We start from the raw sequence: 11,802 nt of genomic DNA, 5'->3' as shown, positions 1-11,802 counted from the left end.
TTGTGACCTTGTTTCACCAAGGGGATCTCCACCTGCCTTCACACTTATGATCCGGAAGAGAAGTGAGTTATCGGTAATCACCTTTTAGTTTCCTTGTAAGACTATTAAAATTCTTGGCTCTCCCATTATGTGAATTCCATCTATGTCATCTGAGTATTTAATAAGATTTTCTTGGAGCTGTTCCCCACTCCTGCTCTCCGAGATGGCATCTGCTGATCTGAGGGATGAGCTGATCTGCTCCATCTGCCTGCACATCTATACGGATCCGGTCACCCTGAGATGTGGGCACAACTTCTGCCAGACATGCATTGCTAACCTGATGGATATTCAGGAGGAAGCTGGGGTCTACACCTGTCCTGAATGCAGAGAAGATCTACAAGAGCGTCCGGTTCTACGGAAGAACACAGCCCTTAGTAACATAACCCAACGCTTCCACTCATTGCAGCTAAGCCCTGAGGAAGCCAACTCCGTCTGTGTCTACTGTATGCCATCTCAGGTACCGGCTGTTATCTGCTGCCAGCACTGCAAAGCTTTCCTTTGTGACCATCACCTCCAATTCCACAGTAAGTCACCAAAACACGTCTCCTCTGAGCCCACAACGTCCCTGGAGTACAGAAAATGTTCCGTCCACCAGAAAGTGCTAGAGTTTTTCTGCCCTGTGGACGCGGCGTGTCTGTGTGCGACATGCAAGCAGGATTGTGAGCTCAATGGTCATCACACACAGTCCCTGGATGATGTGGCCAAGAGTCAAAAGGAGACATTAAGAAAAGTCCTTGAGAAACTGTCTTTTAAGAGTGAAAGAGCTGAGGAAAAGATCCAGAGTCTCAAGAGGCACGACATGAAGATCCAGGCACAGGCAAGGAGTCTCATCAGAAGACTCAACACCATGAAAATAGAGGTGCAGGTTCTGGTCAACAAGGTCCAGAGTGACGTCTCCAGACAAGCAGAACATGTGACGCTCTCGGTCTCTGATCTGGTCAAAGATTTGGAAATTGAGATGGACGTGTTGTACAGTAAGATGGACCACGTATGGCAGCTGCGTGAAATCATTGACCCAATACTGGTCCTACAAAAATCAGAAGAAAGTTACTTCTATGATATCGAGACTGAAGACGATGAGCACGATAAAGAGACTTATGCGCTGGGAGATCTGGATGAGGGTCGGATCTTACAGACTTTACATGTGGGTTTATCTAGTGTGATGAACATCGTGCAGAAATCCAATGACCATAATGATCCTACAGATCTATTGCTGGACATAAACACGGCATCCAATAATCTCCACATAGCCAAAGACCTGAAGACCATCTCCTGGTCAGAAGAAAGACAGAATCGACCCGAAATGCCCCAGAGGTTTCAGACTTATCAAGTTTTAAGCATCAACAGTTTTTCTTCAGGGCGACATCATTGGGAGGTGGAGATGAGTAGATCTTCAGGCTGGGTGGTCGGGGTGTGTTATCCCAGCATAGAGAGAAAGGGAGAACTGTCAGTCATCGGGTCGAGCAGTAAGTCCTGGGGTCTATGGGGGTTTAAAGATATGTTTTTTATGAGACATGACTGTAAACATACCCACCTACACCACAATGTTTCCTGCCATAGAGTGAGGATAGATCTTGACTATGAGGCCGGGCAGCTGGCCTTCTATGAGATGGGTGACCCAATCAGACACTTACACACCTTCACCGCCACCTTTACTGAGCCCCTTCATGCTGCGTTTTGGGTACGCGGGGTGAAAAATAGAGAATATAGAGAATGTACAGTGAGGATAAGAGGTTATGAAAAGGTGATGTAATAACATCTACGTAATTTAGTGTAATGTCATAATAAGTGCCATCAAAGATGGCAGAGCAGAATGATGGGTGATGGGGAGTCTGCAATAAGAAAGAGATGAACAGAGAAGTGTGCAATGTCAGTGATCACACATTGTAATTAGAGATGAGCGAACCGGGTTCGGGTTCGAGTCCATTTGAACCGAAACGTTCGGTATTTGATTAGCTGGGGCTGCTGAACTTGGATAAAGCTCGAAGGTTGTCTGAAAAACATGGATACAGCCAATGACTATATCCATGATTTCCACATAGCCTTAGGGCTTTACCTAACTTCAGCAGCCACCGCTAATCAAATGCCGAAAGTTCGGGTTCGGATCGACTCGAGCACGCTCCAGGTTCGCTCATCTCTAATTGTAATATTATTAGTTTGGATGCGGTCAACTCTTCCACCTCCTATAAGCAGATGTATGCCAATATATCACATACCTATCCCAAATTTAGGGCACAGTGGTCTTGTTGGCTTGACAGCCAGCACTTTTTTGCTTAGCCCTCTCCCAAGGTGTAGTGCGTATTGATGGACCACGTATGCCCTAATATTTTTTGTGTATTAATAGTGCCAGTGATTCTGTTGAAATGATTTTGTTGTTACCCATGTTTCACCTGTCTTTTGGGTCTAGGATGTCATCTTTTATCTGCTTGGGAAGATGCATCCAGTCCCACTGCTTTACTTGTAACTCTTTTCTGGTAAATATCAATAAATCAGACGTTTCCATTAAATCTCTTCCTGTACTTGCTGACTTGCTCCAATACTATATGATACCATGAGCGACTCTATTTAGAGGGACAATTTGGGGTCTCTCTATGCTGCTCTTTTTAAGGACTTTATAGGGGGGATTTATGAAGACCAGCTTACTCATACACCGGTCTTAACTTAGGCCAATTCAGGTGCGCGCCTGTGAGCATGCCTCCTCCCCGCTTTGCCAAGCCCCCCCTTGCCTACCCAATTGGGTGAGTGAGGGATACGACAGGTGTATACCAGGGGAAAGGGACAAATATGTGCCTTCTCCCTAGTGTACACCCAGCCAGACCCTCTGTAAAGCTCCCCCTATGTGTATACCACAATCATTGGGGGGGGGGGGGGGGCACTATCTGTATATAGGATTGAAATGTTTACTAGCCAAAAATAATGGCTGGATAATATATAAGGTGTGGTTTGGGCTTTGGTATAATGGCAGTATGGTGGTCTATGGCAGTAAGAGAATTAATGCCAGTATCCCTGGTGGTCTAGGGTAATAAAGATTTAATGTCAGTATCCCTGATGGTCTAGGGCAGTAAGCGGTTAGTGTCAGTATCCCTGATGGTCTAGGGCAGTAAGAGGTTAGTGTCAGTATCCCTGGTGGTCTAGGGCCGTCAGTGGTTAGTGTCAGTATTCCTGGTGGTCCAGGGCAGTATGAAATTAATGGTAGCATCCCTGATACTTAAGCAAAAAAGTGTGTCATATACCTGGTGGTCTAGGGCAGTAAGGGAACTCGAATCCAACACTGGCCTCCTGCTATCAATTACTAGTATATCAGTAAGTTATGGAGTGTGTCTATGACACTACTATTGCAGCACTTTATAGATGACTATTGAAGCAGGAAAAATTCTTCCTTTCTTTTTGGTATTGTTAATAAAAAATACCAGCTAGAAGACCAGTTTTAGTCTACCCACAAAACGAATGAACGTTCCTGCACTCCCTCACCCCTCTGGCTTGGTAAGAGCTGTCCTGTTCGTAGCGCCATCAATGCTATGACGTATCCAGTTGACACCAGAGCTGTAATAGGATCAGTTTGGATCTGTAAATACAGTAAATGTCAGGACTCCTTAAGTGACTATAAATAAGAATTTCATGTGGTGTTTTTACTAGAAGTCTGAAACCTGTAAAATGCTCCGGAAGCAACAAGGTCATTGTTAATGGAAGTGATCTTTATTGCTGGTCTGCAGCTTATCAGGATGCAGAGGCCCTTAAAGACTTCCTCCAAAACATGTCATCACTACCTTCTGGCATCACAAACAATCAAGGAAAGAGACTGAAAGCCAGAAGATGTCTCCAGACTCCGCATTAAAGATACTACTGCCTGTAGAGAGCTGTATTGGGGTTTCTGCCCCATATTAATACAGAGCAGGGTGCTGGTTGGCTGGGTGAGCATCGACACAGTTCTTTGAGGGTTACCCTCTTCAGTCTCATAAAGGCGATTCCGCTGGTATAGTAGACTAACAGCCAATGGGAAAAGTATGCAAATTACCTCTCCTACAGAGGAAGAAAACTGTCACTATAGTGCCACCTATAGGTAGTTACCCTGTAATCAGGGGCGTTTCTAGGGGTTCAGCTTGGGGGGGGGGCGAGTGAGTCTCAGTGGGCCTCCAACCGATTATGTTACCCATAGGGAACCTCAGTAGATGACAATGCTTTCCAAATAATAAGGTATTTTTACTACATTATTCATAGTGAACAGGGACTGAGAACAGTGGAAAAGACATTTCACATATGTAACCATGTAAAAATTAAAGGGGTTATCCAGCATTGCAAAAACATAGCTGCCTTTTTTCCAGAAACAGTGCCACTCTTCTCCGAAGCTTGAATGTGGTAGTGCAGCTCAGTTCTACTAAAAGAGAATGGAACCAAGTTGTAATACCACAAACAACATAAAGGAAGCTGTGGCGCTGTTTTTTTTTTTTTCTAATTAGCCATCCATCCATTCTTCTATCTCGTTATCTCATATCTAGCTGTCTAATATCTATTGGGCAGCATGAGGACTGCCGAAGGGTATACCCGCAATACCAATAGAGTAAATGTATAGTACAAATGCTGGGTAACAATAAATAGTCCCATGCAACTATACTAAATAACCTATATAGAAAAAAGCTAAACTACGGCAACATAACTAAATGGAATAATTACTTTACTAATTCATAGAAACAATACATGACAATACATTAAAAAAGTAGGAGAAATCAGCCTGGTACAGGGTATAATCCTGGTGTACAGGGTATATGAGAGCAGCCACTTTATGCCTCCATCTAGTATTTAGACCGAATTTTAGCCCTCAAATAGTTCACAGGGTCCTTCTATGCTCTCATATAGTAAGAAGGCCACCATCTATACCCTAACATAGTAGATTATCCCCCCTTGTTCCTCCATATAGAAGATAGATCCTCCCTGTGCACCCCCATATAGTAGTCAGGCCCCTCTGTACCTTCATGTTAAAATTCAGTTTCTCTGTGCATCCATATAGTAGTTAGGCCTTCTGTGCCCCAATATAGTAAATATTTCCCTCTGCATCTATCTAGTATTTAGACCTCCCTGTGCAGGCAATCCTCCCAAAATAGGTAATATCCTCCATGTAGGCACCCCCTCCAGCACCATCTCATGTAGGTAATCCCCCAGTATTTATTGCCTATGCAGCCACCCCCCTCCCCCAGCAGTAATCTCCCTAGTAATCCTCCTGGTGGTTAGACACCACCACCACAGTGAGTAGATTGCACCTCCAATTTAGGTACCCACATAGGTCTCCTCCTCTATAACTAAGGGAACAAAAGCCATACTTACCTGCTGTCCGGTTGCATTACTGTAACTTTCTCATGTCAACCCTCTCCCTGCTCTGTGAGCGCAGGAGTGACATCACTCATATCCCACAGCTCTAAGGGAGGGAACAGCCACCTTTCATGGTGATCAGGTAGAATGTGTCATTACTTGCCACCATCTTTTTTCTTTTACAGTCAATGAACTGTATGGGTCTCCACAGTGGCTTAGACATGAGGTAGCTTCCTCTGTCTTATTCAATGTTCTCTGATAAGCAATGCCACACATGTATTTGGGCACTTGCTTGGCAGATAAGGTGTGTTAGGGCCCTATTCCACCGGACAATTATCGTTCAGATTATCGTTAAATCATTCGAATCTAAACGATAATCGTTCGGTTGAAATGCAGTTACCGATTAACGACCGAACGAGAAATCGTTGATCGCTTTATAAGACCTGGACCTACTTTTATCGTTGCTTTTTCGCAAAACGTTCGCATTGAATAAGACATCGTTCGCAATAGATACGAACCCAATAGCGAAGAAATAGCGAAGAAGAAACGATCGGAATTACGATCATAAGTAACGATTATCGTTCCATGGAAATGAGTGAACGTTTTCAGGTCTTTCGCAATAGCGGCCGTTTGAGATCGTTAATCGTTAACGATTATGCAAACGATAATCGTCCGGTGGAATAGGGCCCTTAATCTTCTCCCTTCAAGGAGGCAGGAGGCCAAAGCTAATTACAACTGCAATAAACCACCAGTAGAGATCAGCATCTCAATTTGCCGGTTCATGGATTCAACATTCCAACCCAGAAGGTACCATGGGTATATCGATTCACCTGATGTTTTCCCCAGTTGACCCATTATTGGCGTAGGACAATGGCTTTCTGTATCTTCAATGTACTATAGGTTTTCCTTTAGTTCAGTTACCAGGACGTAGGCTGGAGGTGAGTTCAGTTTTTCCCATAGCTGAGGTTTGAAGCTATGACCTTTGAGCAGTAGGCGGTATGGCTTATCTCTGACTATACAATGCATGACTTTCTTCTACAACCTACATACTACAAGTTCTCTAGCAGCCAACCAGGGCTTGCCTGGACCGTCTTATCTAGGACAAGTGGTGAAAATTAACTTGCAAGGTGATAAACTAAAGGGCAAGTTGGCCATACAGCTTTTTGAACACATTCTATAACTTCTATGGCATCTGCTGATCCGAGAGATGACGTGACCTGTCCAAATGTTCATAAAGAAACCACCATGCTGAGATGTGGACACCATCAGGACTGCATTGACTGTGATATGAATACTCAAGAAGAGCCTGGAATGGACAACTGCACCAAGGATAATCCAGAACTTGGTGGCGCAACAACTGTCTGCACCCTAGATCCAACCCATGGGTCTCCTCAGAAGGATACAGGTATTCACTGTACCTACTGTATTCAGATCCCTGTGCTTGCTGTGAAATCTTGCCTGATCTGTGAGGCTTCTTTGTGTGATGACCATCTGAAGGTCCACAGCAAGTCCCCAGAACATGTCCTAACAGAACCCAGCACCTCCGTGGGCCATCTGAAATGCTCGGTTCATAATGAACTGTTGAAGTACGTCTGCTGTGAGGACTCTGTCTGTATCTGCGTATCTTGCGTTGCCTTTGGAGATCACAAAGGTCACTCAGTGGCTTTACTGAATGAAGCTTTTGAGAAGAAAAAAGAGAAGTTGAAGCAACTTCTGGAAAACCTGTCTATAAAAAAGGAGAAGACTGATCATAGAATCCAAGGCCTTCAAGAGCACATCAGGAAAGTCCCCGAAAGGTCAATGGATGTAACTGAGAGGGTCGCTGCCCTGTTCGGAGATATCAGAAAAAAACTTGAAGGCCTGGAGAAGGTGGTCCTGGGTGAGATCTCGAGGCAGGAGGCGCAGGTCTCACAGTCCATCGCTGATCTGATCCATCAGCTAGAAGAGGAGAAGGATGATCTGTCCCGGAAGATGGGCCACATCGAGGAACTGTGTGACTTGACTGATCCTGTGGCTGTCATACATGACCAAGAATCAATTGGGGATGACTCTCAAGACACAAAAGATGGAGATACTGAAGATCAAGAGGACCTTTACAAAAACATCTCTGGCCTTAGTAATCTGAATGAAGGTTTGATCTCGGAGACAATACACTCGGGGTTAGCTTATATTATGACTATTGCTAAGAAAACTTTCCAATGTCCAGATGATTCAGGGCTCGTTCTAGACATAGACACGGCAGGTGGTAAAGTAATTGTATCTGATGACCTAAAGACCGCGACATGGGCTGCCGTTAGCCAGGTCCGACCCGAGACACCAGGGAGATTCCAGTACAACCAAGTATTAAGCACCAAGGGGATTCTCTCGGGGCGACATTCCTGGGATGTGGAAACCAGCGACTCGGGAAACTGGAGGTTGGGGGTGACCTATGTTAGTATAGAGCGAAGAGGACAACAGTCCGTGATCGGAGATAATGATAAATCCTGGTGTCTTCGTAAGTGTAACAACCAGTGTTCAGTAATACATAGCGGCAGAGACCTGATACTACCCCATAAGTTCACATCTCAGAGGTTTCGAGTCCATCTGGACTATGAAACAGGTTGTGTCTCATTTTATGAGCTTAGTGTCCCAGTCCGGCACTTACACACCTTCACCACCACCTTCACCGAGCCCCTACATCTAGGTTTCCTATTAAGTAACGCCTGGGTAAGAATGATAGGCTAGTGAAGAGCAACGTTCCTTGAGGGTTGTATGCCAATACCCAACACTTTAGTGTCCCTCAATATAAGTGCCCCTCAGAGTTGTCTGGCAGCGGCTCTCACTCCTCTTGTAGAGGGGATTGGGGAGAATGGCTGACATCCAACAAATGTGAAACCAACAGACATTGAAGGTATAAACACCTATAAAATGATTACCCACCATACACTAGATTAGTCAGGGTGTCCAAATCATTAGTATCCATTTAATTGTAAATAACTCTCCAAAAAACAATAAAAACAGCATGAAAGATGGAGGTTTATGCAACGCCAATACAGTACAATTCATAATATAAGAGCATATATAGAAAATAAAGTGCAATACAGTATATAGAATAAGTACATAAATAACAGGTAATGGGGTATTAGAGTATATGGAAGTAGTAGATACAGTAGCAATACTAGCAGATACTTACCCACACAGACCTGTATACAGATGTATAGCGATGCAGCAGGGACCTCCACCCCAGACCTCAGCGCATACTTGTCAAGATATTGAAGGTATAAGGAGATGTTAAGAAACATTTTAGGGTCCTTATTTCCATCCTGATGGTGCAATGGTTGATGGGTCCTATAGATGATAACACGGAGGACCCTTCCCTCATGTTATTTATTCCAGATGTTGGAACCTTCTAAATAAAAGAATTGTTACTGTTAATAGTCTATGATTTCTATTACAGCTCTATTACACCATGTTTTATATTTCTGCTGAACGTACAGTATATAATACACACAGATACAGTATATACACATATATAATACACACAGATACAGTATATACACATATATAATACACACAGATACAGTATATACACATATATAATACACACAGGTACAGTATATACACATAAATAATACACAGAGGTGCAGTATATACATATATACACAGAGGTACAATATATACACATATATAATACACAGGTACAGTATATACATATAATACACACAGGTACAGTATATACACATATATAATACACTAAGGTACAATATATACACCTATATAATACACACAGGTACAGTATATACACATATATAATACACACAGGTACAGTATATACATATAATACACACAGGTACAGTATATACACATATATAATACACACAGGTACAATATATACACATATATAATACACACAGGTACAGTATATACATATAATACACACAGGTACAGTATATACACATATATAATACACACAGGTACAGTATATACATATAATACACACAGGTACAGTATATACACATATATAATACACACAGGTACAGTATATACATATAATACACACAGGTACAGTATATACACATATATAATACACTAAGGTACAATATATACACATATATAATACACACAGGTACAGTATATACACATATATAATACACAGGTACAGTATATACACATATATAATACACAGAGGTGCAGTATATACATATATACACAGAGGTACAATATATACACATGTGTAATACACACAGGTACAGTATATACACATATATAATACACACAGGTACAGTATATACACATAAATAATACACAGAGGTGCAGTATATACATATATACAGAGAGGTACAATATATACACATGTGTAATACACACAGGTACAGTATATACACATATATAATACACACAGGTACAGTATATACACATATATAATACACACAGGTACAGTATATACACATATATAATACACACAGGTACAGTATATACGCATATATAATACACAGAGGTACAATATAGACACATATATAATACACAGGTACAGTATATACATATAATACACACAGGAACAGTATATACATATAATACACTAAGGTACAATATATACACATATATAATACACACAGGTACAGTATATACATATAATGCACACAGGCACAGTATATACACATATATAATACACTGAGGTACAATATATACACATATATAATACACACAGGTACAGTATATACACATATATAATACACAGGTACAGTATATACACATATATAATACACAGAGGTGCAGTATATACACATATATAATACACTCAGGTACTGTATACAGTGGTGCCTTGGATTACGAGCATAATTCGTTTCGGGACCGCGCTTGTAATCCAAATCCACTCTTAAACCAAAGCAAATTTTCCCAAAAGAAATCACTGATATGAAGACAATTGGTTCCACACCCCAAAAATAATGATTTATTATTCTGAATAACATGTAAAACTAATAAAACAAACATTCAGAAACAGCAGAATCTGTGATATTATAAGTTACTGTACAGTAATGGAGAGGATGGGAAACACAAGGGCGGACAGAGACTGCAGGGAGCATGAAGGAATGAGCAGGGCAGATGTGGGCACAGTATAGCAGCACTCTCTGTCCGGGGAGAGAGGGGTTACAGCTATGAAGAGATTACCTCCACAGTCCTGTCCCCTGATGTAAGCCCCAGCCTGAAGTGGGTCTGCTATGATTTGGAAGGTGAGGGAGACTTCCTGGGTCATAGTACAGGGCTGTAGACCACCATGCACTGAAAAACTGTGAGGCTCTCAATCCAAGTTACTCTTAAACCAAAGTAACACTGTATATGCACATATATAATACACACAGATACAGTATATGCACATATATAATACACACAGGTACAGTGTATACACATATATAATACACAGAGGTACAATATATCTACACATGTATAATACACACAGGTACAGTATATACACATGTATACTCAGGGTCACTTCTGCCATGAGGCGGCATGAGTATTTCGCCTCACGCGGCAGATTCTGCGCCCCTGCAGGGGGCGGCAGACAGAAGCCCTGCAGCCGCTCACCTGTCCTGCTGCACCCGTCCCGCCGCCAACACTCACCACTGTCCCCCGCCGCGCTCCCGTGTCATCAGTCAGCAGCTGTCATTGCCCTCCAGCGAGTCGTGAGTGCCCGGGGTCAGCGGGGGCCCCGATGAGCGGGGACAGCAGTGAGCGTTGGCGGCGGGACGGCTGCGGCAGGACAGGTGAACGGCTGCAGGGCCGGAGCGGCGGGGGGATTGATGGTGGTGGTGGTGGTTGGTTACGGGGGGTGCCGGGTACGCGTTGTTGTATTTGGCTTGGTCCGGACGGGGGTGGGGGTGGGTGGCGTTTGCTAGTGAGGGGGCGGCCGTCTGAGGTTTGCCTCAGGCGGCAGAGACCCCAGAATCGGCCCTGTATATACTATACACAGGTATATTATATACACATATGGCCTATGTTCCTACAATGTCTATTCTTGGCCATTTCGAGGCTGTATTTTTGGACACCTATCATTTTGGCCTAAAAACTTGAAAAACTTGTCAGTTTTATGCAAATTACAGCCGTTTTCCAGGCAGCCCTATGACTGCATCCAACTTCTCCAGCCACCAGTATTCAAATACCAAGCGATGCACAGAACCATCATCTATTACTACCTGCCCCTATTAAAAAAGTCCCTAGGTCTATGTATAAGGATACAGGTGCCTTTGCAGTCTGTATCTAATACTTTTCCTGATCCTGTGTCCCGCTACTGTTCCCCTGGGCATTGCCATCTTGGTGACATCACTGTGTTCCAGCGGTGTGTTCTAGTGACATCACCAAAATGGCGTCCCCCTTAGAACAGCAGCAGTGGGACACAGAAGGCACCTGTATCCTTATAAACAGACTTAGGGACAGGTTGGAGCCCTACCCGCCGCTCTGCATGGCGGGAAGTTCTGGGCACGC

At 43.2% G+C, this 11,802-nt stretch overlaps 2 protein-coding genes across 2 annotated transcripts; both read left to right on the top strand.

The window, feature by feature from the left end:
• Window positions 1–202: 202 nt before the first annotated feature.
• On the top strand, window positions 203–1,792 carry LOC138771901 (E3 ubiquitin/ISG15 ligase TRIM25-like). The gene has a single exon (XM_069951902.1). The coding sequence runs from the start codon at window positions 203–205 to the stop codon at window positions 1,790–1,792; it is 1,590 nt and encodes a 529-aa protein (XP_069808003.1).
• A 4,736-nt stretch (window positions 1,793–6,528) lies between these two features.
• LOC138771900 (tripartite motif-containing protein 14-like) lies at window positions 6,529–8,067 on the top strand. Its single transcript, XM_069951901.1, has one exon. The coding sequence runs from the start codon at window positions 6,529–6,531 to the stop codon at window positions 8,065–8,067; it is 1,539 nt and encodes a 512-aa protein (XP_069808002.1).
• Window positions 8,068–11,802: the final 3,735 nt, after the last annotated feature.

The sequence above is a fragment of the Dendropsophus ebraccatus genome, chromosome 14 (assembly GCF_027789765.1).
Source record: "Dendropsophus ebraccatus isolate aDenEbr1 chromosome 14, aDenEbr1.pat, whole genome shotgun sequence".
Classification (NCBI taxonomy): Eukaryota; Metazoa; Chordata; class Amphibia; order Anura; family Hylidae; genus Dendropsophus; species Dendropsophus ebraccatus.
This window is presented reverse-complemented; position numbering and strand designations above follow the sequence as displayed.

Bases quoted from the DNA above. Each gene is read 5' to 3' on its own strand.
- LOC138771901 (XM_069951902.1), top strand. From the start codon at position 203: ATGGCATCTGCTGATCTGAGGGATGAGCTGATCTGCTCCATCTGCCTG.
- LOC138771900 (XM_069951901.1), top strand. From the start codon at position 6,529: ATGGCATCTGCTGATCCGAGAGATGACGTGACCTGTCCAAATGTTCAT.